Source organism: Tetrao urogallus (assembly GCF_951394365.1).
Source record: "Tetrao urogallus genome assembly, chromosome: 1".
Taxonomy (NCBI): Eukaryota; Metazoa; Chordata; class Aves; order Galliformes; family Phasianidae; genus Tetrao; species Tetrao urogallus.
The window spans coordinates 164,514,757-164,540,653 of NC_136813.1; the positions used below are offsets into that span (position 1 = coordinate 164,514,757).

At 38.9% G+C, this 25,897-nt stretch overlaps 1 protein-coding gene across 2 annotated transcripts in view; it reads right to left on the minus strand.

Moving 5' to 3' along the window:
* The window catches only part of PPHLN1 (periphilin 1), a gene marked incomplete at its 3' end in the record, with an annotated part of 62,959 nt that extends 48,185 nt beyond the window's left edge, over positions 1-14,774 (minus strand). For both annotated transcript variants that reach the window (XM_079536450.1, XM_079536449.1), the window contains exons 1-3: positions 14,679-14,774; positions 9,742-9,921; positions 8,783-8,844 (exon numbers count right to left, since the gene is read on the minus strand). In XM_079536450.1, coding sequence (XP_079392576.1) covers positions 8,783-8,844; positions 9,742-9,921; positions 14,679-14,750 — 314 coding nt within the window. In that variant the 5' untranslated portion in view covers positions 14,751-14,774. The remainder of the gene's footprint in view (positions 1-8,782; positions 8,845-9,741; positions 9,922-14,678) is intronic.
* Positions 14,775-25,897: the final 11,123 nt, after the last annotated feature.

The window sequence follows — 25,897 nt, forward strand, 5'->3', positions numbered from 1 at the left end:
AACCTTTTTCAAAATAATACCTATAGTATGAGATCATGGAGTAGCTCTATTAACAAACTTTTCCTCCTGTGTAATCATAACATACCCATGGCAACAGGTGGAAACATATACCATCAACCTTCTCTCTGCAAGAGAATCCTTAACAAAAAGATTAACAACTAGGTTTTGACAACTTATGTTGTCAAAAACACATTTGTTTTCATTTTCTCTCCTGTACTGAAATTAACAACACACATCACTGCTTATTTTAAACAGGGGAAAAAAAAAAAAGTCAACTTGTGTTCATTTAAAAAACATCATCTAGGCAAAGCTCCTCAGGTGTTCCCACTCTTTCTCACTGCAAATTAAATTCCCTGAAATGTTTAGTATATTCAAAATATAACAAGTCCTTGGAACCTAACAGATGAAGGGTTTGTTTTCTTAAGGGAAATGATGCACAACTCCTCTGCGACAACACTTCTCTCATCCTGAGAAACCCGTGACTATATTCATTAAGTCAATCTGTTGGCTGGTCATTCAAATGATTTAGATAGAAGCTCAGCTTGACAGTAGTTGTCTGGACTCGAAGGGAGACTCCCATCTCTTTCCCTCCTCACTGTTTCTCAGTACTTGGCTGTTTTTCAACGTATTTGTTAGGAAGCCATTCTGGAATAATCAAATCCCATCCATGGGAGTTTGCCTCATTATTTCCCAATAGGGTATTAACTTGCTAGCTTCATACCATCTACTACCTGATTATAATGATAGCTATAAAACCGGACCAGACAGGCTTGGTTTTCAGAAGGTTTCTTTGAAGTGATGCGTTAGCCAAGACCTTACAGTATACAAGTTCATAATCTCATCTCTAGGCATCCTGCCCTATCCACACACTGTAAACAGAGAATCTCCTGGCAGTTCATTAGCATTATATAAACACCACTGATAAAAAGAAAAAAAAAAACAAACATCCAGAAAAGTGACTTAGTTGTAAGGAACAGATCAGTGTTATTAAAAAATTTGGTTCAATTTGCAGAACTACTGAATTCTTTCATGTTTATATACATACATATATACATATATATATATATATATATATATATATATATAAAACGTAACATAACATAGTTACTATAAGGCATAGTAAACAGCAAAAACCACTACTAAGAAAATGTAAATAACAATAATAATTTCCTCTGCCAATGTGGGATCTTACAAAAGCCACAGTGGAAAACAGTTTTACACACAAAAAGACATAATTCCTTAAGATATAACATTGCATATAACATTGGTTTAGATCAAAAGCGAGCTGTATGAGCACATGACAGCAGTTGAGAACCGCAATAAACTTCTAATTCCTTTGTTACTAAAATTGGTACTGAATAACTGTTGATTAAATACTTAAGAGGCACTTTATTACCTACCTGTTCTTCATTCAATAATTCAGACTGGCTTTTTAAGCATAACTTTTTTTTTTTTTTTAAACAAGATTATACAACTTGTCTTTATACCAGAAAATACTTGTTAAATCTTTTAAAACTTTTAGATATGGAGACCATATCTAAAAGTAACTGAAACATTTTGAGGGACCATCAAAGCATATGAAATACCACACACAGAACTGAACTGAAATCACTTATTTGTAATTATGTTCTTCAAAAACAAGCTCAGCCAGTTTTCTCTTACAACTCTCATCAGGACTTAAAAGCAAGACACAGAACTTTTGTAAGTTTCATACAAAGAGTAAGAGTTAACGCATGAGGTTGTAAAATTTTCAAGCTAGGCAGGAAGAAAAATAAATCAGTTAGAGGGAAGTTCTGCTAATTTGACAATTCCCATATACAAGAAACTTTAAAATGTTTTGATTAGTAAAAATGAAGCTTCCATGACATCTCTTCAAAATGAAGTAGAGCAGCCAGATCTCTCTATTACCTACACTTGCCAAAAGAGTCCCCCATCAGCTAGAAGGAAAACCACAGCTCAGACTCCTGTGGGAGGTTTCAGGGTTGTGGTTCAATAGTTGGAATACTATCAACCTCGGAAGCTCATCAGGAGAAATGATTAAAAGAAAAAACTGAACAATCAATATAGAATATATTAAGACACTAAAGTTTGAACGCTCACTCCCTACCACCAACTCAGAGATAGAGATTGCACAGGCAACTATATCATAGTTCTTCAGGATCCTCGAAGAGCAAGAAAATTACCAGTACATAACTTCGTAAAGAGAACACCTCTTTCATAGCCAGAATGAAAAATTCCACAAGGATATAAATGAAATCAGGTCTTCAACAAAGACCACAATCAACAGTTGTACTAACAAAATATTTAAAAATAAGAAGCAATCACTCAACAATTTTTAGTAGGTGAAATCAAAAACTACATTCACCTTGAAGAATAATCCCATAATTAGTCAAAAGATGCAGAAACACCCAGTTACAACATGAGGATGTTTTCACCTCCTCTTCATATTTTTTCACACTAGGGTGGAAACGCAAAAATTCTACAATCAAAACCCTGTTCACCTAATGGGCTTGACGGAACTGAAATCCTCCTACTTTCAACTGCATTGCCCTGCAATATTGCACAGCCCTAAACAGTTCTTAAACATAGCCAGAAGAGGGAAGTTTTAAAATACTAAGCTCTTAAAATCCATTTAAAAGAAAAACCTGTGGTACAAAGGAACCAAAAGCATTCGTGATGAATTCAGAAACGTATAATTTTGGCCAAGCAACAAAAATCAAATTATAAAATCCATTTGTAAACAAATCAGTGAGAAGGTGGTGGAATAGAAAACATGTCTAAGAAAATACTGAATTGATATGACTACTGCACAAATTACAATGTGTGGTATGACATTATGTAAACTGGAATCTACTTTTTATTTACCTATCCCCTATTATCTTCTTCCAAATAATTTGACTTCCTCACCACTTCCCCTCCCCCCCCCCCAAAAAAAAGAAATCTTAAGCCAAGGTAAACTAATTGAGCAGCAGACTCATACAATCAACCTTCTGAATTAAAAGTTTTCAGCAAACAAGACCTTGCCTGGAGTTTACAGGTATAACAAATCTACTACAATGACCTATTATAAGGAAACTGTAACTTTGTGTATGAATGGGCGTAAGTTACTCTAGTAGCTTACCTGAATGTCTGAGAGGTTCAATGTTCTGGCAGAGATTTTTTTTTTTTAAAGGCATGTGCTAATGAATATGATTAGAACTCTACTTATCAACCTCCATCAAAACCAAGACCATTTTCTTTGGGTGACTGCCATATTTATTTCCCTCCACACATGCTTTTTAATAAAGAATGAGGTTCTTGTACCGTGTCCCTGAAGACCTGTCAAATATTGCAACAGAACAGTAAACTTATGTACATTTTTAGCACCATCTCATAAATCCCTTTGGCTAAACTTCTATAAGGAAGACAAAGATCAGTTTGCTTCACAAGAAAATCTAAATCTGAAGCTCAAAGACCTCCCACAACACAACGTGTTGTTTTAAATGAGTACAAAATATTTAAATAGGCTTGCTGTTTCATTTCATTCACTGAATACTTACAGGGAAAAAAACCAACAAGCTACCCCCCATAACTGAAAGCTGACTGCATAGTGATAAAGATAAGTGCCTTAGGCTACAACACGTCTGGGGAAAAAAAAAAAAACAAAACTCTCTCACAGAATCCTCATTACTAAATCCTGTTTTTTATGAAGAGAAGAGTCAGTGGCCCTCAGCTTCCAGCTGGAGTTTCTCCAGTCAATGGTTTTGGCTTAAAAAGAACATTCCTGCCAACAAATAATGTTTGTTGTAAAGTACAATCTTTAGACCCCTTCTCTAGAACATCCTATTACCACATAATGCACTGGAAGGGTGAATCACTACATGGAGCAGCAGGTCAAGTGGAGATCAGAAGGCCACAACTGGTGGACCTACCAAGCTTCCCCATGATCTTCAGTAAACACAAACTTATGTGAAGGTTTGTGCCTCTAAAAAGCTGGGGTATATAATGTTTTACTAGTCTAAAGAGAGAACATATATATTTTTTTTAATTTAGCATTCCTATTTATTATAAAATGCCTCTTGGGCACTCCACAGATCAGCAGAAACATTTTACATCCACATGTATTAGTATTAAGGACGGGAGTATGACTACTTCCTGATTTCAGAAAGTATATGGAAAAAATAAAACTTTAAAATACCACCAAGGAATACATGGAGTTCAAGTTGCAAGTAGGCTTCCTCAGCAAAGGAAAACACATTCATATCAAAAACTACCGAGGAGATATTCAAAATCTCATGTGCAAGTCCGTTCTCAGGAGTGTATGTAACATGAAACACCATTACTACTGATAAAGAATGGTTTGTCTACCAATATGGCAATGCTTATGGAAAAAAAATGTACTTCAGATAATTTAAAGTATTAAATTCCATGTCTGTATAGCTGGGATTTACAAGTGCATTATTTTGAAATTTCTCTTTGAAGATGATTCTTACCCCTTTTAAGTTGCCAAGTTTCACGTATTTGAATCTAAGAAACTCAGTGCAGCTGAAAAAAAAGAATGAAGTAATGCTCTGAACACTCAAAAGGATTAAAATTTGGTATGATTGAAGTCAACAGCAGCTAACAGTCTTCTAAGGCATTTCAGACAGAACAGTTTGTCTCACTTCATAATAACAAACTTGTACATAAGATCCAATCCTGTGAGGCCCATTCAGAAGTACTGGATCACTGGAGTTCTTCAATACATGCTTCTCCAAAAATGTGACATGCATGAAAATAATCCCTTTGAGTACTCTGAATAAATGAGTTTGATATATCATTAAAGACAAGTAATAACACAGTCCCAGAAGAGTGATCAACATCAATAAAAGATAAACGTATGAAGAAGTCATATTATTTGATCTCTATTCCCCTCACAATTTTTAAGTTTCACAATTCTCATAGCAGCAGTGATCAAGACATCAAAACTGCCATCACGTATACAGATAATTTTCAGCTCAGCAACTAAGCCATTCTGCTTTGATGTAAAATTCATCATACATGCCAACTAGAATTGAACCAAGAGGTGCGTAACTTCAAACCAAATTGCGACTGTAAGGTTGCACAACTTACATCAGTCTTTGAGTTCAGAAAGAATCCCTTAGTGACCAGCCCTGGAGAAAGAGGGCTAAGAACTCATTCTGAAGTCTATGCCCAGCAAATCTTCTGAGTTATTTTATTTTTATACATAAAATAAGATGTCAAAAAGAAACCACGTCAGGATGTGAGCTATTCACTGAGCATGGCATAAAACAGGGCTAACAACTCTCAAGAACTGAAAAGGGCGAAACTATCAGCAGTGCTACGTTCAGTAGCAGACCACAGGCAACTCAGAGATGTTCTCACAGAGAATTGCTGCTGGTCAGCTGGCACGATGCTCAAGCCATTGCTGAGCAATTGCAATGCAAGCAAGCACATCTTTTTTTTTTTTTTTTTTTTTTTTTTTTTGTAAGGAAAAATCAAGAAGCTCAAGGAGAAAATAGTAATAATAAAGATCTAACACGGTTTCCTCAACACAGAAAACCCCCTAAAATTCCGCACCATCTAAGGATTTTTGATTTTCCAAATAAGCAGCTTCTTTTTACTTGGAAAAAAAATATTAAGTAATGTTTTTCATCATTCCAAAGAAAGAAGACAATGGGGGAAAATAAATGAAAAGAGCTACAGACCAAAAACTATTCTTTACCAGTTAAATTGCCAAAAAAATCAAAGTAGGAAAGTGTGAACGATTAACATTTAAGAGCAAACGCTAAACATAACACTGACAAGTTCTTAGAGCAGATTTTTAGCTGCTGAATGAGTTTTTTAAAATACTCAAAAAAAACCCCTCTGGTTATTTATATCAATAAAAGAGCTATTCTTTCTAGAATTTACAGTAACTGTACTGACTATGAAAACCCATTAATTTTACAAGTCTCCCAGTATGTTTAGTTGTACAAATCTCACTTTGTACTACATTCTAGCTATGTTTCATGCTTTTATTTCCTTTTTTTTAGAGGTATTTCTGGCAAAAGTAATCTTACATCTCCTTTTACGACTTCTAAAAACAAACGCACAGCACCACTTATCCATACTCCACAAAAACTTCTGCAAAGTGCCTTTCATCAAATCCAGAGATAGCATTTTCATGCACAATCATTTCTGAATATTAGGTTTTATAATGCAGATATCTTTGAAACCTAAAACAATTAGCACCATCAGTGCAGGAGACAATACATACAAAGTTTGATTTTCTCTACTGAGATCTACTATGTAGCTCAATAGTGAGCAATACGCAAAAAGTTGTATTTATTACCATGTAATGCTATGTCATGCTAGAAACATGCAGCAGCTTGATCACAGACTTTGACATTCAAGATTACTTACTATTCCCGTGCTTTCTGTACAAAGAGACTTCTGACATAAAGCTTATTTATATAACAAATCAGTAGGGCTTCATTCAATTGCAAATACATTCCAATAATCTCCATTGAGCCAAATATATCTATCAAGTTCCTTCGCAGTGCAGTTGTGCAACAGTCAGACATTCTGAAATATATAATATAGAATGAGGGGGGATTTCCACTACCACATCACTGAAGCATTTGGCAAAATGAGCTGACATTTTGTCCTCACTTCTTAAATGGAAGAAATCTGGAAGAATTTAAGACAATAATTTTGACCACTGGGTGCCACTCTTGTTCTCTGTGAAAACAAACTGCCTCGCCTTAACTCATTTTTTGTTTTGTTTTTTTTTTTCCCTTTCCCTTGCATACATGTTTTTTGTTTGTGTTCTAAAGTGAAAGACATAAAAATTCTAGAGCTATTTACATAGAACACTTCTTTTTAAAACACTTTAAGTTGTTTCTAGTCCCAATAATGTAATTTTGTTTGAAGTCCAGAGCACATGGATCCTTACAGAGTATAAAGGGGTTGTTTTTATTTATTTTAGTTGCTCATGGGGTTTGTTTTGTTTGTTTGTTTGTTTTTGGGGGGCAGGAATCTTTATGAAAGGAGTAGTTGCTTAGTGCCTAGCCCTGTAACACTTACTGTCATTGCTATTAGCAGGCCACTATTCTGTGCATTTATATACTGTTTTTTAAAAAATCCCTTATCAAACTACACTGCAGACATACTACTACTTAATACCATTCCTGCATTTCATAGATATGATGAACCTGAGGTACAGACCCATCACGACAGCTAAGAAAACAACATCACAACAAGGAAACAATGAACTGAACACTACCCACTATCTGCCCAAGTGAGTTTTAAAATGGATCAGGTATTTTTCCACTCTATGGTGGCCTTAAAGTACTACAGTCACAGAAACAAACATCAGACAGACCAAAGAATTCTCTGAAGTCGGATAAATGTGTGACTGATTGCATAGATGCACTAAATTACTTACAGTCATAGCCTACCTTCTTAAAGATATTATCATCACAGTTCCTATTCTTACTGAACAAATATTAAAATGCAGACTTTCATGTCATTTATTTATTTAATTTGAATTTATTTAATTTGGATTCAGTCTGGAGAAGAGGAGGCTCAGGGGAGACCTTACTGCTCTCTATAACTACCTGAAGGGAGGCTGTAGTGAGCTGGGGGTCGGTCTCTTCTCTCGTGTAACTGTTGATAGAACTAGAGGGAATGGCTTCAAGCAGTGCCAGAGGAGATTCAGGCCGGACGTTAGGAAATACTACTTTTCAGAAAGAGTGGTCAGGCACTGGAATGGGCTGCCCAGTGAGGTGGTGGAGTCACTGACCCTGGAGGTGTTCAAGGATTGCTTGGACATCGTGTTGAGGGACATGGTTTAGTGAGAACTATTGGTGGTAGGTGGATGGTTGGATGGGATGATCTTGTAGGTCGTTTCCAACCTTGGTGATTCTGTGGATTTCAATATATCTTGAGAACACTTCATCTGGTACTTGAACAGATGTCCTTTCCCACATTAGTATCAATTCACTGCTCTACAAACCATTTTGATAACATACAAAAATGCTCCCAATAGTCACAATAGATGTTATGACAGTTTTGATGTTACTATGTGAACAAAAAATGTAATACTAAGAAACAGTAAGATTAACTAAGGAAATTTCTAAAACATAAGCTGTCAAGTTGCAGACTGACAAATGTATACAAGAGGAACTGTTCTCTGTTTCTACATTTAAGCATACATATGAATCTTCTAGATTCAAAGGTAGACTGGGATCTGAGTAAATCTACAGCTTGGAACACATTTTTGTGAGATAATTTTCATATGAGAGATTATTTATAAAATAGCACTTTTTTAACCTTTTTTTTTATACTGCATGGAGGGATATTTATACATATGTGTACAAAAAGACAAGAAATTTACTAGATAAAAGAGCTTTGATTCAACAGTCTGGGGTAGCAAACATGGGATCTTCATAGGGGAAATAAGAGGAAACCTGAAACAGATCATGGGTTTCTAACAGTTGAAACAACAGCATATTGATATTCAGAACAGGCATTTATCCAATACCATAAGCAGAATGACAGCATGTGCACAACAGTTAACTACTCTTTCAAGCAAATATGCCTAAACAATTTCAGGAAGAGGAACCTGAGCAATACCCTTGTAGTTAAGCAACATTCAATATCTTGAAAATAAAACTTCCCAGCAGTTTCATAGTTTCAAATTCCACCTGAATAAGTCTTAATCTTTCCACTAACAAAAGCTGCTTTGAGCAGGAGGTTGGAACAGACAGCCTCCAAACCTTCCTATCCATAGCAATTACTGTGAAGTTTTATATAATACCTGTATTGAGTCTGACGATTCATAGGATGATCATCTCTTGGCCATCTGTATCCTGACTCATCCTGCAAAACATACAAATGTTTGAAGTGCATCTCAGCATCAGCTGTGAAATATATTACCAAATGATACTCATTTACTGCATAAGCGAAGTACTTAATGAGTTAAAAAGACAGTATTCATCATTCACAGAAAGACTTCCTCTTAGTTTATCCATTCCTTCCACCTCCTCTTATTTTCTTCCTCCACCAAAAGGAGTAACTCTGCAATGCTATAGAAAAAAAAAGTATTTTGTGTGGTATAAAATTTCTAAATCATATAAGTGAGCCCTGGTTTCAAAAAATAAATTTTGTCACTGGAATGTAAATACTTAGAACTAGCTTGAAATTACATAAGTTCAAACAACTGTCTCAGAGAAGCCAGAATTGATGATCTTTTAAGAGTAACTACTGGTAAAAAAAAAAAAAAAAAGAAAGAAAGAAACAGAACACTCAGCATCACTACAGAATTTAAACAAGTGAACAACTTTGCAAATAAGGAGGCTGGGTAGGTAACATTCTGTAAGTCATATGAGCAAGGATATGTTATACACAACAAAGATCTTTGCAATCACTCCTCCAGATAACTTTGCTGCACTGCAGAGGACTTCTGCCTATGTCTGTTGTCCCACGTCAGACTCTGAGCTCACCACAGACCAGAACAACGACTCTTTGCCAAGCCTGTACAGTAGTCAGGAACAATGAAAGGTAGCATATGTGTATCACTGTATCATCACAAGTCTCAGAGGCACAGTAACTGCACAAAAGCACCAAGTAGTATAACCTAGGTATTTTTTTCTTCTGTGTTTCAGTTTATGAGAAGAACAGTAGAAATAACAACACTCTGTCTGAAAAAAATATTTTAATCATTCAGCGTTCAAGCATTAATTCAGTGACAAACACCATAATCATGAGAAAAATCACCTTATGTACACCTCGATGTGGTGGGCCACTTCTTCGCTCATGGGCAAAACCACGACCCTCCTCATAGTCTCTGTACTCAGCGTGGCTGTAATCATCATAGCGACTGTAACTCCCTTCTCCAGGTCTATCAAGAAGTGGCGGTTTCTTGGGCATGATGTTTACAATTCTATGGTACTCATCCTAAACCACAAAACAAATAAAAGCATACTTCTCTAAGCATCTGGAAATGTATAGTGAATATACAAGTGAAAACATTATTTCTACATAGTGGACTGTAATAATTTCAAAGCTAAAATAAGCACAGAAGAACATCAAGGATCACTGAAAGATAGAAAACATAGAATCATAGAATGGCCTGGGTTGAAAAGGACCACAACGATCATCTAGTTTCAACCCCCCTGCTATGTGCAGGTCGCCAACCACCAGACCAGGCTGCCCAGAGCCACATCCAGCCTGGCCTTGAATGCCTCCAGGGATGGGGCATCCACAACCTCCTTGGGCAACCTGTTCCCAGTGTGTCACCACCCTCTGTGAAAAACTTCCTCATAATATCTAAGCTAAATCTCTACTGTCTCAGTTTAAAACCATTCCCCCTTGTCACTATCCACCCTTGTAAACAGCCATTCCCCCTCCTGTTTATACTCTCCCTTCAAGTACTGGAAGGCCATAATGAGGTCTCCCCAGAATCTTCTCTTCTCCAAGCTAAACAAGCCCAGATCCCTCAACCTTCTCTCATAGCAGAGGTGCTCCAGCCCTCTGATCATCTCAGTGCCCTCCTCTGGACCCGCTCCAACAGCTCCAGGCCTGGACGCAGCACTGCAGATGGAGCCTCACAAGAGCTGAGTAGAGGGGGACAATCACCTCCCTGTCCCTGCTGGCCACCCGTTCTTTAATGCAGCCCAGAACACAGATCATCAGATCATGCCAAATGGACGGTGGAATAAGTTGTCATTTGGACACCATTCAGATGCAATCCTTAAGTACTGCAAGCTTAACCACAAAGGGAAAGTTCTCAACACAGTTTACCCTGAAATTTTAAAGTAGTCAACTAAATTTTCTAAGCATTTACTGTACATATTTCTCCAACTTCTAAATTAGTCACATCTGTCATGCCTTTAAAACAGAGCCTATCTGAAAACAATTAATTTCCTTAACATCAATAACATTTTCTACACCATAGAAATGATAGTGAAGACTGTCCTTGTTTCATGATTTCATTAGATAAGCATCCTCTCAACACAGTGTGAGACCCAATGATTCAAGTGACAGACAGTTTTTATCACTCAAATTTATTCTCAAACAGGTTTTGGATGGCTCTTTGCTAGAAATCAATGCATTACATTTTCAAGTACAGTATCATACACCATTTACCAATTAAATAGATTTTTTGCTTATTAAGGTGAAATTGCACAATTACAAAAGATTCAAATTCAATTCTCTAGAACTGAGTATTATGTAAAGCCACTGCAGATAAAAAGCAAATGGAAACATGAATTGAAGACTTTGTCTTTTGAATCTTTTTCCTTTAGCAAGTCATCTTTTCCATGGGCTTAGAAACAAGTTATAAATGCAGACTTAATGTACGGGTGCAACTGAGAGGGAGGGGAAAGAGACCCAAACTGCTTTTTTTTCCTAACAGTGTTAAGTCACAAGATAATGAATGCACCAATAGTTTTGGCAGAAAAATACATTCAGTTCACAAATTACAAAACATGATCATGAAAAAAAAAAAAAAAAAAAAAAAAAAGAAAACAATATTGTTCTGATTTCAGAGAGATTCAGAGAGAAGCAGCAGATTCACTAGAGGGCAACCCAAAACCAGCTTACTACCATACTGATGCAAATTATTACACACTATACACACATTACCATGCAGCCACAATGCTTGATCTACCATTACCTCATTGGCAAACTTCACATACATTTTTTCAGAGGAGATATGCTCTGAAGCTAAGATAGAACTGTTCTGTGCTTTTATCTCCTACAGTAGTCCCCATCACAGCAGGACAGTTACCTAAGAGCTCAAGACATACCCATTGTTTCTAGATTTTGTGATGTGCTCCTAACTTTTTGCTGTTAACCAGCCTCTGAAAGCATGTGTTCCTACAGCAATCCAAACTTGTATAAGTAACATCCACGTATGGATTAGGACAGTCTCTTCCTCTCCCAAGCAAGTGAGACTTCTTTCCTTATCAGTGGCATGTCCCAGATCCAATACCTAACCCATGAGCAAATGCTAAGAGTTTTCATATGGTTGAGAAATAATAATGTAATTCCACTTTACTTGCCTAGCAAGAATTAGGTCAGATCTCTGCATGTGAACGCAGATAAAATGGCATAGCCTTGCATGGACAGAAACTGCCTGCTAGTTCTCTTGAACCAGCAGATCTGTACAAGAAGGAGCTTTTTATCTATCTTCCACTAAGAAAATGATTCAGATCTTGCTTTGCCTAACATGCTATGGGGCAGCTTCTCATAAAGGCCAACTCTTCAAGCGCCCCACTACAAAAACCTCGCCACATAAGCCATGTAAGCAAAAGAATGCATCTTATTTTTTTAAACTTTTAAAGTAAAATTCCATAATATATACGTCATAATTTGGTCCCTGTAGAGCTCAAAAGACTAGAAAAATTCAGGAATGTCGCTGCCACAACAGTTAGCAATTAGCTATTCATTACAAAAGCCAAATATCAATTAATTAAAAAAAAAAAAAGCAAGTATACAGACAAAACAAAGTGTGAAGACACATTCTGGCTTTTCTTGTATTTCACTGCTGATACATATACTGGAGAAGAAACTGATTAACCACCATAAGCAAACACAACCTGATTTCCAGCTTGCTGAAAAAGTACATATGTTGTTGTGTTGTCTGTAAAAAGCATTAAAACCATCACAGAGTAGCCAACCCCTAGTGCATTATTGGACCAAAAAGACTACATAAGTAGTTATGCTACAGTAGTATGCTTCTAGAAAAGAAGCTGAAAACATGAGAGAGAACCCAGAAGTATGTTAGTATGTAAGTATCATAATAGAAAACTACATAGGTGACAAGAACAATACTGAAAGTAGTCATTTTACCACCTCTGACATGGTTTGAGATGTATGAACATGAGAGAAAATTCCTGGGGAAAAGACAATACAGTGGGACCTTTGATTCTCCACAAATTATTTTAAAAAGAACACGTTTAATTACTGAAAAATCCCTTCAGCCAGTCAGCTGTCCTCATTCTGTTCCTCCCAGCTCCTTGGGCCCTTCACACAGAATCACAGAATGGCCTGGGTTGGAAGGGACTTCAAGGATCATGAATCTCCAACCCCTCCCCACCACAGGCAGGGCCACAATCTCCACATTTAATACTAGAATTGGTTTCACTGTGGCCTTGACGGCACCTGTATAGATTGGAGCATTATCAACTTTGTTTTTCTTCTAGAACTAAAGCATAGCATCATACCTGACACTGAAGAAAACAATACTGCCCCACTGAAACTAAGACAAAGAAGAAGATGTAAAAGCAGGAGTGTCCAACCCGTGCATGCCACCCTGGACAGACAGTAATGCAGCCCTACAGGATCATTAACTTTTCATATTGCTAAAAATCACACAGTACTGTGTTTCATTAGTCAGTTGCAAAACACACAGGCAACAGCAGAATACCAGGGAGGGCACAGTGCATTGCTTGCACCCATCACACACACACACACACACACACTCAAACTGAAACCCATTATAAAGAAACAATGACATGTTATAATGTCATCAAAGCAGTGAATTTCATAAAGCCCAAGGCATTGACTCATCTCCAGTTCCAGGACTTCCTTAAAAGTATGGATGTCAATTATGGGGGCATTGTTGTTTTTTTTCCTTACCTTCTGAAATAAGGTGGTTAAGTTGGGCTAAAATGCTAGAGTTTTTACAATTTGTAAAATAAGATTAAGTCATTTGTGGAGTTAGAAGGAAAACTGGTGTCAGAATATGAAGATGCAAAATGGCTACAGAAAAACATTCTGGGTGGAATTGACTGCTCATTTAAATGAATTAAACACACATCTTTTGAGATCAAAATCAACTATCTGCACTGCATTTCAAATCATAACAGCATTCAAAATGCAACAAATTATAGCAAGCTCAAGTTATGGCAAATAATTTTACGCATTTTGATACAATGGCTAAACACAGTCCTGTGAACAGTGGAAAATATGCAGCTGTGCTCTGCATTTTGATCAAGGAAATTGCGAATGGATTTCAAGATTTTTGAAACGTATTTTTTTAATATTTGGGACTTCATTTTCATCATAAGTACACCTCCTGTAAATTTTCTAATGGAAAGTATAAAGTTGTAATCAGATGCAGAACTCAAAGAAACACTTGATCACTCCTCTTTACCAGACTTTCTTAAGATATATCAGAGAAAAGTGTCCCTCACTTCACAATCACACCTTATTCATGTCATCACTTTTTGGCAGCACGTACATTTGTGAGCAACTATTTTCAAGGATGAACAACTGGAAGAGTAAAATTAGAACAATCATCTCTTATGAACACCTTGAGAGTTCATTAAGAATTGCAACCACTGCCATCAAACCAAAAACTGATGCATTAGTTTCACAAAAACAAAGTCCAACGTCGCACCAGTTTTATGTTTTTGTTGCCTTCCTCAGAATTATCTATTTTGTATATAAATATAAAATATAAAATAAAAATTATTTTAATTATAAAAACCTTAAACATTAACTATCACATTATTTTTTTATATACAGCCCAAGGGAATTTCTTTTTCACTAAGCGTGGACCAGGTGAGCCAAAAGGTTGGACAACCATGATGTAAAGGTTTAACAGGAACTTCAGAACTGACAAAAATCCTGCTCTTCTGGAACAGGTCACAGTATGAAGGTGCAGTAGAGTGGTATAACGCTAAAGAAACGAAGTACAGACATACATCAGGATGAAACCTTGGAGGAAGGCGTTCTCTTGGAAGTCTTTCATAGTCATATCGTCCTTCAGACCACATTTCATCTCTCCGATATGCCACTGATGACAATAAAAAACCAATGAGTCAAAACCAGACTTGTCATGAATAGATGAGAGGATACTAAGCATAGAAACAAAGGTTCTTGGGCTTCTCCCAAGGTAATATATTACGCATAAGCTCTGTACGCTATTTGTTTTTAAATGAGGTCCTTATAAATCTGTCTAGTTATATAAACTAATTAATGAGTAAGTAATTAATTTAAGGCAAAAGCACTAGAAATAAAATTTCTGATAACAGTGTTGTTCAAAACTTCTTCAGTACCAACAACCACCAGTGTGAACTGCCTCTAAGTGATGACAGATGTAGTTTAAAATAGTCAGAATTTGTAGTCATGAAAACAACATCTGCATTCTCCATCACAAAATATAAGCTGGAGCACTGATAGTTTACACAGCCTGAAAATGGGTTTAAATAAAGCTGAGATCTGCGGCAAACTCATACTTCAGTTTATACAGAGTTCTGTTACTCGCTTTTAAAAAAAATAATTGACACTATGTGTAAGAACTGGATATTAATGCAGTATAATCAGAATAAATCCAAGATCTACAGATACTGTAAACAGTTCTAGTGACATTTGTACACACTCTATTATCAATTGTAGAAATACACAAAATCCTTACAGCAATTTTGTTACCACTGTTTTTTAAAGAAACTTTTTTTTTTTTTAAATGAATTTAACTCATCTTTATTAGATTGAAGAATTCATGCTTTCTTATGTAAAACTTTTATCATCTTGGCCTTTTGGAAACAGGATAAGGCACAACACAATCAGTTATCAGTTAGTAATCAGTTAACACAAAACTCTGTTCTGAAAACATGAATTAAATGCATTCTTCACATGAAGATTTTTTGTTTTAAACTGTGAGTCAGCAGATCATGGAGATTCCTCTTTCAAAAAAATAGTGACTTCCGAAATCAAAATCAATAAATTAATAACAGGTGAAAATAAACCAATACTTTAAATGATTCTAGTCATGCTGTGTTAGCACAAATTCAAGGAGCTGAAACCTTTCTGATTATCATATAGGCAAAAAAGTGTAAAACACACATGGCTGAAAATCGTTACGAACTGCTAGAATTACATTTCTCAATGTTTCCTTTCACAATGGGTTCTAGCAAGTAAGAATAATCTACAGGAAGAAGAAATAGCAGGATATTTTCAGGAGAGATTAACATTAGCTATTTTTCTTTTCTGAAAGTAGGTACCTGGAGATAGATTTATGAGGCTATATAAAAATGACAATTATCCGAGTTGTCAAAAATCAACAAGATAAGGGATTTATCAACTCTAATCAGAGGTAGCACCACATCAGCTATATATCCTTATGAATAACAGCAATCACCGGCATACTCACTTTTCTGTTAGTCTTAGAGACTTTGCCTCTGAAGACCCATTACCTGGGGAAAAAAAAAAAAAAAAAGAAACTGAAATTAGTGAAAAAATGCATATAATCTCATAAATTAATTTTCTGTAAGTAAACCAAACATTTAAAATCTAAATCCCTTTGCTGCCCATCCCTCTTACTCTGTTTGGGTGAGTACAGGGTAATTCACTACACTCGGTTTAGAAAGAATATGAATGTCAGCTAAATTCAGAATACCAAAAACCTATATATGAAAAAATATTGTAGGTATATTTTCTGAAACAAAAAATAATAACACTCAGAGCATTGTTTTCCTATTATGACCTTTTTCCAGGTAGCAGTCACCCACACTCATGTACAGGTCCATTACAGATTATAAGATAGCATAGCCCACACTTCCATTTCTATCACTGTTTTAGAAAAATACTGAAACTTGCAAGAATTATTAGTATTTGGACACCCCAAAAATAGAAAAAAAGGTAGAACATAGTATGACAAACACCAATGGACTGAAGGAAAAAAATGTTCACAATTTTATAGAGAAGAAGAAAGAATGGAAAGGCAAAGAGGGATGAAAAAAAAATCTCGTGAGAAGATTTTCAATTAGGAAGAAAATGGTGACAATTGATAAGACAACCAATTATCAAGTATGTTGTCCAAAACACTGGCAAGAAAAAAGGGGGAAAAAAAACGTTTATATAGAGGACTAAATGGACAGTTTTTAGATGGAACCAATGAAAGTGAGGATGTTACCCAAAATACAATAATTATATATGTATACACACGCACGCACACACATATACTTAAAGGAGAAAAGCACATTTCTCAGCATTCTGAACACACCTCATCTGTTTCTATAGTAAAGATTTCTTAAACAATGTGACCTAATCAGAATACAGCTTTAATAATATTGATGACATGCCAAAACACTTCCAATCAATTTGAGAAGATTCCATTAACAAGGTTTCACAGTAGCAAACCTCAAGCTTTCTGTACTGCATTACCTGTTCTCTCAGGACAATCTTGTTTCAAAACAAAGATTAGAAATAAATACTTATTTTTGTTTCATACCTTAATTTCCCTGTGACTAACATCATCTTCTATTAGCACATACATCAAAGATAATTGATTTTTCTTCACTATCATGAAATGTAATGACCTGCAATATGAATTTAAACCGCTTTCTCCTTGTTCTTGCTCAAAGGTGACAGTTTTTGCTATAGCAAGTTCTTTATGTTCTCAAAAGCTGCTACACCATTGTACACAGAAGCCGTTGTATGGATGCAGCACAGGCTGCTCTGTGACGGCCTGCTGCCAAGGTTGGCTTGGCTCCACTTGTCACAGAGCTGCATCTTGCTATGCACTGCTGTAGCAGAGCTAACACTAAAAGGTTTTCTTCATCATGAAGATAACACAGGTTACTTAAACGTCAAATTTCTACACAAGTGAGTTTTCTTCATCGATCAACAGTTAATTATTCTTTCCTTCCCAAGGAACATTAACAAGCTAAAAAAAAGCTGATGTTTGTGAAAACATCCCATTACTCTGCAATGTTTTGCACATCATTCTTGTCTGTTTACACTTTCTTGAGACATCGATTTTAATCACTGCTATAAATATCAACTTCACCAGGGTTTGGAATATTTCAGTGTATGCTATCAACCTTCCTCAGAATCCATATTGTTGCTACAAAAACATGCAGCTTTCTACCTCAGATGGCTACATCTTGCCATACCAAGACCATGCTCCAAATCCAGAGGCAAGGCGGCTGTACTGTTCTTGCTGCTACTGGAACACATCTGGCTTTGTACTGTTACTGTGACAATTGTAACAACTGCTAATGTGACAAAAACTCTGACAATTGACAAACGTGGACTAATCTTGTCCCTCCTATGTTTTGGAAAGTTCTCAAAAATTAAAAAAAAATAAAAAAATACATGATCCTGTATAAGTAAGACATAAGAAAGATGCTCAAGACTCTGGTCTTCTCATGGCCAATTTCACAACAGCCACCTATTGTTTATTTGAGGATAGACACACTGAAAATGCAACTTTTTCTTGCAGCAGTGAGAATCAGAGAATGGTTTGGGTTGGAAGGGACACTTAAAACCACCTAGTTCCGACCCCCCTGCTATAGGCAGGGACACCTCCCACTAGACCAGGTTGCTCAAAGCTCCATCTAGCCTGGCCTTGAGTGCTTCCAGAGAGGGGGCATCCACAGCCTCACTGGACAGACAAACTGTCCCAGTGTCTCACCACCCTCACAGTAAAGAGCTTTTTTCTAATATCTAGTCTAAATCTACCCTCTTCCAGTTTAAAGCCACTTCCCCTCCTCCTGACGCTACCTGCCCTTATAAAAAGTCCATCCCCAGCTCTCTTGTAGCTCCCCTTCAGGTACTGGAAGGCTGCTATAAGGTCTCCCCGGAGCCTTCTCTTCTCCACTCTGAAGAGCCCCAACTCCTTAGCCTTTCCTCATAGGAGAGGTGCTTCAACCCTCTGATCATCTTCACGGCCCTCCTCTGAACCTGCTCCAACAAATCCATGAATGCAGATTTGATAATTCTTCAAATATACTCTGGCATTCCTAGTTAGACAAGAAGCAAAATGGATAAACTGGAGTTTGGGACAGGCTGAGAACACTGAGCAGACACAGTTCTCCATTATAACTCAAAGCATCAGAACTGTGAGAGAAAAGTATTGATTTAAAAAAAAAAAAAAAAAAAAAAAAAAAAACTAGAACAGAAATGCAGAGAGAATCCATCTCTTCCTAATAGGAATGGAGAGAATGCTTTGGGAGCTAATATTAACATTAATCTTTACATCTTTCTGTGAACACCCACAGTTACCAATACCCCATCCTTCCTCACTATCAACGCCATGAAAAGAGTATCCTGCCAAGCTGCAATAGGACTGCTCTGCCATTGCTGCTAATACAACATCTGCACAGAACACCACCTCTGCAAAGCCTTTCCACCTTGCAGCATGAACAGATGGACAACAAAATATGTCAGCTCACCGTGTCATTGTCATAACAGGTCAAAATTGTAATGCTTTCAGCATTTATGCTTGAAAGTATCAAGAAATGCTGAGTATTTCCGCAAGAGGAATTAATACCTCCAGCTCTACTCAGCACTTTCAGATCTCTTTGTATCCCTCCCACAGATTCTTTGCTCCCTTGAAGTTCCAAATACCTAGATTGAAGAACTAATCACAACACTTTACATCACAACTCCACCTAGGGCAAAGGGCCTACCCAGATGCTATCAGAGAGCAGACTTCAAGTGCTGAAACATGTAGGTTGCTACTAAAGTAATGCCCCCTATTTATTTCCATGGAAACTACAACAGATACAAAGAGCACAATAACACTATTTGTTAGAGGAAATTCGCAGCTACAAAACACTATTTTTGAATGTAGTCACCACAATTAGCTGTTCATTTTTGCCAGCAATGAACAAGAGCCTGCATGCTGCATTCATAAAAACAGGTACCAGTGGAAGTGACCCACTGCTGCTGTCATGACTGCTGAAATGCAGCACCTCATTGTGCTAATGTGCACTGGTTGGTCTTCAGAAATATTCAGCAAACACTGACGAGTGGCAATGCGCACAATTCTTTTCTACATGGAGGAATTCAACAACACCTTTGCTTTGTATGATATTCCATGTCCAATGCCATTGTGTCAGACTGCCCCTCTGCTGCCATCATTTGCACAGCAACAAAAAGTAAAAGAACATTGGTGGGAAGGCTCAGCCTCTACTGCTGTACCACCAACATCTGCCTCTGATGTTGTGGACCAACATAATAAAAACGGAGGCACTACTTCTGGAGCAGCCCTCGTGCAAAGACTCCGAGTTACAGGACACCTCTGTTAAGCCGAGCATGAAGATGTATTTTAGGACATCCAAGAAAATCGGACAGGTAACGTGGTTCTCAGGCTGCCCCGCAGAAGCAGCCAGGTACTGCCCCAGCACCACGAGGAGCCGCGCTGGAGGCACCTCAATGGCTTCGCACGCCTCCGAGAGCTAACTCGTGTAACTACACAGAACTAAGACTTCCTGTCAGAACAAAACTGAGAACGAAAATATCTTGTCACCCGCGGGCTTAAAGAATGAAAATAAAGTTTAAGAAGTGAGGTTCGTACCTCCAGCTTCCCAGACTCACGCAGGCTGCCGACACCGCCCGTGTCAAGCATCAGCAGCAGCCGTCCTCTCCTTCCCCTCCCCGCCTCTCCATCCCCGCGCTCCCCACGCCCAGGGCCGGACATACTCGGGACCCCGGCGCCGCTCCGCGCAGCCTCCGCCCCCCAACACGGCGTGCGGGAGGTGCCGCCCGCCCGCGTTGCGCCGCGGCCCCACCGACCAGGGGAGCGCCGCGCGTAAGGCCCAGCTCCACCTCCGCCCTCGGAACCCCGCGCTCGGAAACGCGCTCACCTCCACCGCGTCCCACTCCGCAGCCCCGCTCCCGCTGCTTCCGGCGCCGCTCGGGCGTTAACGGAAGCTCCCGGCTCGCTCGCAACGCTCGGCGCGAGTCGTTGCGCGTCAGCGGAAGAACGGGCCGGGCCGGGTCGGGCGGTGCGGGCCGCTGTGTCGCAGCATGGGCGCCAGCGCGCGTTGAGCGCCGCTGTGCCGGGTAGGGCCGCAGTGGGGCTGGGGGGAGGCGGCTGGGCACCACGCTGGGTACCGTGCTGGGCACACTGAGTGCGGCGTGTGGGGCGGCGAGGGCGGCGCGCTGAGCAGGGTTCGGTGAGCGGCTGGGGCGTGAGGTGAAGGCTGCGCTGTGCGCTGTGGAAGTTTCTTGACGGGCTGCTGCTCTCGACCTCGGTGTCGGTTTGGCCATCGTATCCAGGGCGGCACCAAAGTGGATGGCCAGCAGGGCGGGGGAGCTGTTTGTTTCCCTTTGCTCTAATGCCTGGTCTAGTATTAAATGTGGAGGTTGGTGGCCCTGCGTGTGGAAGGGGGGGTGGAGATTCATGATCCTTGAGGTCCCTTCCAACCCTGGCCGTTCTGTGTGATTTTGTGCTCTGCCCACATGAAGCCCCAGCTGGAGTACCACATCCAGGCCTGCACCTCCAGCACAAGAAAGATGTGGGTCCAGAGGAAGGCAGTCAGGGGGCTGGAGCAGCTCTCCTGTGAAGGGAAGGTTGAGGGAGCTGGGCTTGTTCAGCCTGGAGAAGGATAGAAGGCTCCGGGGAGACCTAATTGCAGCCCTCCAGTACTTAAAGATAGCATGTAAGCAGGAGGGAAATTGGCTTTTTACATGGGCAGACATTGATAGGACTAGGGGAAGAGTTTTAAACTAAACGAGAGGAGATTTAGATTAGGTGTCAGGGGAAATTTGTCTCTGAAAAGTGGTGAGGCACTGGTATGTGCTGCCCAGATAGGCTGTGGGTATCCCCGCACTGGAGCTCTGGGCAGCCAGAGCTGCTGGGTGGTAACTGCCCATGGCACAGGAATGAGGCAGTCTTGATGGTCCCTTCCAACCCAAGCCATTCTAGAGTTCTGGGATTTGGGTATAAGTTGGAGGAATTTACTGCTGTAACTGATGGCTGGTTGATTTGGCACTAACCTCTGTTAATGCAATTGGACTAGAAATAAAACGTGGCATTTTAAGTGTCGAGATAGAAGTTTGGCCTGAGTGAGCATGTCTGGACTGAGTGGTTTATCCTCAAATATTTATATATCTTTAGTTCATTAAGTCATAGTTCTGACCTTACTGTTGTGTATTTAAAACAAGTAAAAAATTTATGCATAAGTTGCAATTTTGTTGGTAAGGTATGAAAATATTGGTAATTTCAGATCTCGATGCTTCAGAGCCATCTGAACTGTTTTGGTGATGTCCTTCTACTCTGTCCTGGGACAGTGTAGGAAAACCAATTACTGAAATGAATCATTGTCTTTTCTTCTGATGTTCTCAATGTGAGTGACAGACGTGGCATTGAGTATCTTGGATTCAAGCGAAGCATGCTTCTGAAATCAGTGTATTTTGCAGGAGACGGCATCACTACTGACAGATGGTTCTCATCAAGGAATGGCTTTGTGTTGGAAAGATTGAATTCAAGAAGTCATGCTAGTGACAGATATCTCCATCCCAAAAGTTAGTGTGTGAAAATAATAAACGAAGAAAGCATTAATATTGCAGAGAGGCTGTTACGTTAATGGGAGTTCTACTCAACCCCATGGAGATAATGTACTGGCTTCCAGCAGATGCTTTAAAGTTACGTATCCGAGTAGCACCTTGCAGACTGGGGAAGTCACATAAAAGCATTCATTATAAAAACAGAAATGTTTCCATTTCTGCAGCAGGGTATAGAAGCCAGATTATGTGTGACTCTCAGGTGAGTCCTATGGCAATTAGAAAGCTCAGATGCTTGTTTTTGTTTTTTTATGTTAGCCTGTGAAGTGAAATCCTGTAGAGTAGACAGACTGATGATGAAGGAGAAAGAAAATACGTTGAACTCATATTGGACTGTGTGTGGTGTTAGAGAGTTCCTGAAGTAAAAGGACTCTGAGCCTTGTAATGGAAGAGTTTATAATCCAGGGAATTTAGCTTCAAACAAAAAATGGCTATTTTTTACATTTACCTTTTCCTCGTACTGGAAAACATCATGTATGTAAATTTGAAGCTGCTAGAACATGATTGATTGTTAGTAGAAAAACAAAACAAAAATCTATTCTTCATGTCCCAACAGTGGCTTTGAGGTAATTTTTGTTTGATTGTTTTAAAAAAGGTAGATCTTTTTGTTAAGGTTTATAGGGGCGGGAAGAACTGTGGTAGTAGTTGGATCTAAAATTGCGTTTATACCATTGTATTCACAATAGATAACAAGAAATCTGCATTTTTAATATACTTAAGTTTTTGGAACGATTGATTTTTGTAAACTCATTATTATAAACCATCCCGTGGTCCTTAGTATTTAGAACAGGATGCTGTCCTGCAGATCCCGAAGTTGTAGATTTGAAACTTTGCCAATTGGAAAATGGGAATGGCACTGTAGCCTTACGGTTGCTTCTTGTGTGTTGAAGGTAAAACGACTGAAATACCAGCACCATAGCCCTGAACAATACCGTTGTGTAGGCAGTCAGAACTACAACACTGATTCACTTAAATTTTTCTGGGAAACTGGAAATAAAGCTAAGCCTTAGCTGGCTAGCAGGCTGCAACTTTTTCAGTTTGCACCTGGAATAAGTACTGTACAGCTAAAAACTGCAATTTTCAAGCTTGTGTTGATAGCAATTTTGTACTGGCTGAGCAACTAGGCTTGTAGTAATCTTCATACGACATATTGCTTTCTTTTTGGAGGCTTGCACAGCAGTGCTGTGAGATATGCAAGCTGACTGGTGCCCTAGTCTTACTGGTACCTGTTCATTAATACACACCCTGCTTGATCTCCAGCTAGAAGGTGCTCCAGCTTCTGTCATTTTAAGCAGGGTACATTGCTATCTACAGCCACATGAGGTTCACGTCTGCTGTTACAAAATGTTGCACTGGTGATACCACCCTAATGCAGCACTGAGGGAGTGCTTACCGTGTCCTTTGCATTGAGCTGCCTGTCTGGATAACTGCACTCAGGCCATCTATTTGCGTGGTGTGGTGGCAGTCTGGTTAGGCTTGTCAAGGATACTAATGCCAAGCAGCAAGGAATTTGGGATAATAAATCAAGGCTGCATAACACCAGATGCAATGCGTGGCCTTTCTTGCAAATTTATTCTGTTTTTGTTTGCTTAACCTTTATGTTGCCATTTCCACTGGTGCCAAAAAAAACAGTCTCTGAATGTGGAAAAACTCAAAATTCAATCACTTAGAAACCCATGCTTAAATGAGTTGTGATACATGGAGCTTGTCAGAAAAGAGAAACAAAACAGTTAGATAACAGGTTTCTGCTAGGAGCGTTGTATCTTCGATTGCTGAAGGTTGAAATGCTAGAAAATAACCAAAGATGGATTAGAGTCTGACATTAGTTACTTTGTTGGCAACTGACACTTTCATTTAATCAAACTCCCTATGCAGAAAGTCCTTTAACATGCTGTATGTGTTCCGTGATGGATATTGATTTATTCGGTTTCTTTCATTCTTTCATCAGCTTTCATCTGCATTTTAAAATGAATTGGTCTTACAGAAATGGCTTGATCTCAGTACGGCAGGCAGCTAGGAATCAGAGCTACCAAGAAAAGGGAGTAAGGCTGCAGGAAACAGGATAAGTGGTATTAATAGGGCTGTGTAGGGAATTTTTTTTGCTATGTTCTTTGGTGTCTTTTATTCTGATCTTGCATTTTACTCATTTGGACCAAATCCTATCTACTGATTGGATCTGAAGCAAGAAGAGCTTTCCACAGACTTTGGTGCCACTTAAAATTTTGGGGAAAGTCCTAACATGAGGAAAACCCCAGTCTGCCTTTTTTTAAAGTTAATTCAGTCATTTATTGCTTTGTGTAAGGTAACCTGTATGTAGTTACAAGATAGGATGAGGTGATAGTCATAGAATGGCTTGGATTGGAATGGAATAGCTTGAAAGAAACCATCCAGTTCCAACCCTGTGCCTTGGGTGGAGCTGCCACCCACAACTGTATCAGATTGCCAGGGCCTCATCCAGCCTGGTGTTGAACACCTCCAGGGATGGGGCATCCTCAGCTTCTCTGGGTAGATGTGCCAGTGCCTCACTGCCCTCCGAGTAAAGAATTGCTTCCTTGTCCTATCACTGTCTGCCTGTGTAACAAGTCAATCTCCCTCCTGTTTATAAGCACCTCTCAAATAGTGTAAGGTCTCAGTGGAATCCCTCTGGGGCCTCCTCTTCTTCAAGCAGAACATGCCCAGCTCCCTCAGCCTTTCTTCAAAGGAGAGCTGCTCCAGCCCTCTGATCATCTTCCTGACCCTCCTCTGGACCCGCTGCAATAGCTCTGCATCCTTGTGCTGGGAACCCCAGCCTGGGCACAAGTACTCCAGATGGGGCCTCACAAGGGCAGAGCAGAGAAAGACAATTGCATCCTCACCTCACTGGCCATGCAGCATGTTGAAAATCTTCTCATTAAACTAATATAAAATTGCCTCATTATTTCTAGGTATAGTACTGGTACTCAGCATCCATAACTTAAAAGAGGTTAGGATAGAAAATGTCTGTGGGATTTTCATGGTCCCTGCTGGTATAAAACTTCTTAATCAAGAGGAGGAGCATCTCAGGAAGATGCTGTTCATAACCTGCTCTGGAAATCTGCAATTCCAGAGCACGATAGTGTAGAAGCACAGGTAATGAATTCAGGAGGGAATGTGTGCTGATATATGCTTTTTAAAGCCAATGCAGTTTATTTTCTTTCTTCCCAATAGTTAGGACTCTGCTTTAGGAAAGCTTTTCCTTTTTTCCTTAACCAAATGTAGTTTAGTTTATGTTGAATCCAGCTGAGCTGGAACTAGTGAAAAGAGATCATGATGGTACTTGAATGAAGGTTATTAATTTCACATATTGGCCAGAATGCTTAATAAATGGAGATAGAGACTTAGTACACTAACTTGCTAGTTACTGGTTGACTGGGACAGAAAAAAATATGCTTTAGAGCAGAGGGATGGGGAAGAATACAAAGGCAAAAATGGATTTCATGTAAAAATGATGAAAGGGAAATGAAAGCTGTGCTTTCTTGCATTTTTATCACAGCCAGCTGTGTTTGAAGAACAGTTTGGGAAAAAAAGTCTTACAACTGTTTTGTTGAGCTTTTTCAATTGCTTGCATTTTGAATACAGTTTAATTCATTTCTCTTTCTTCTCTCATCAG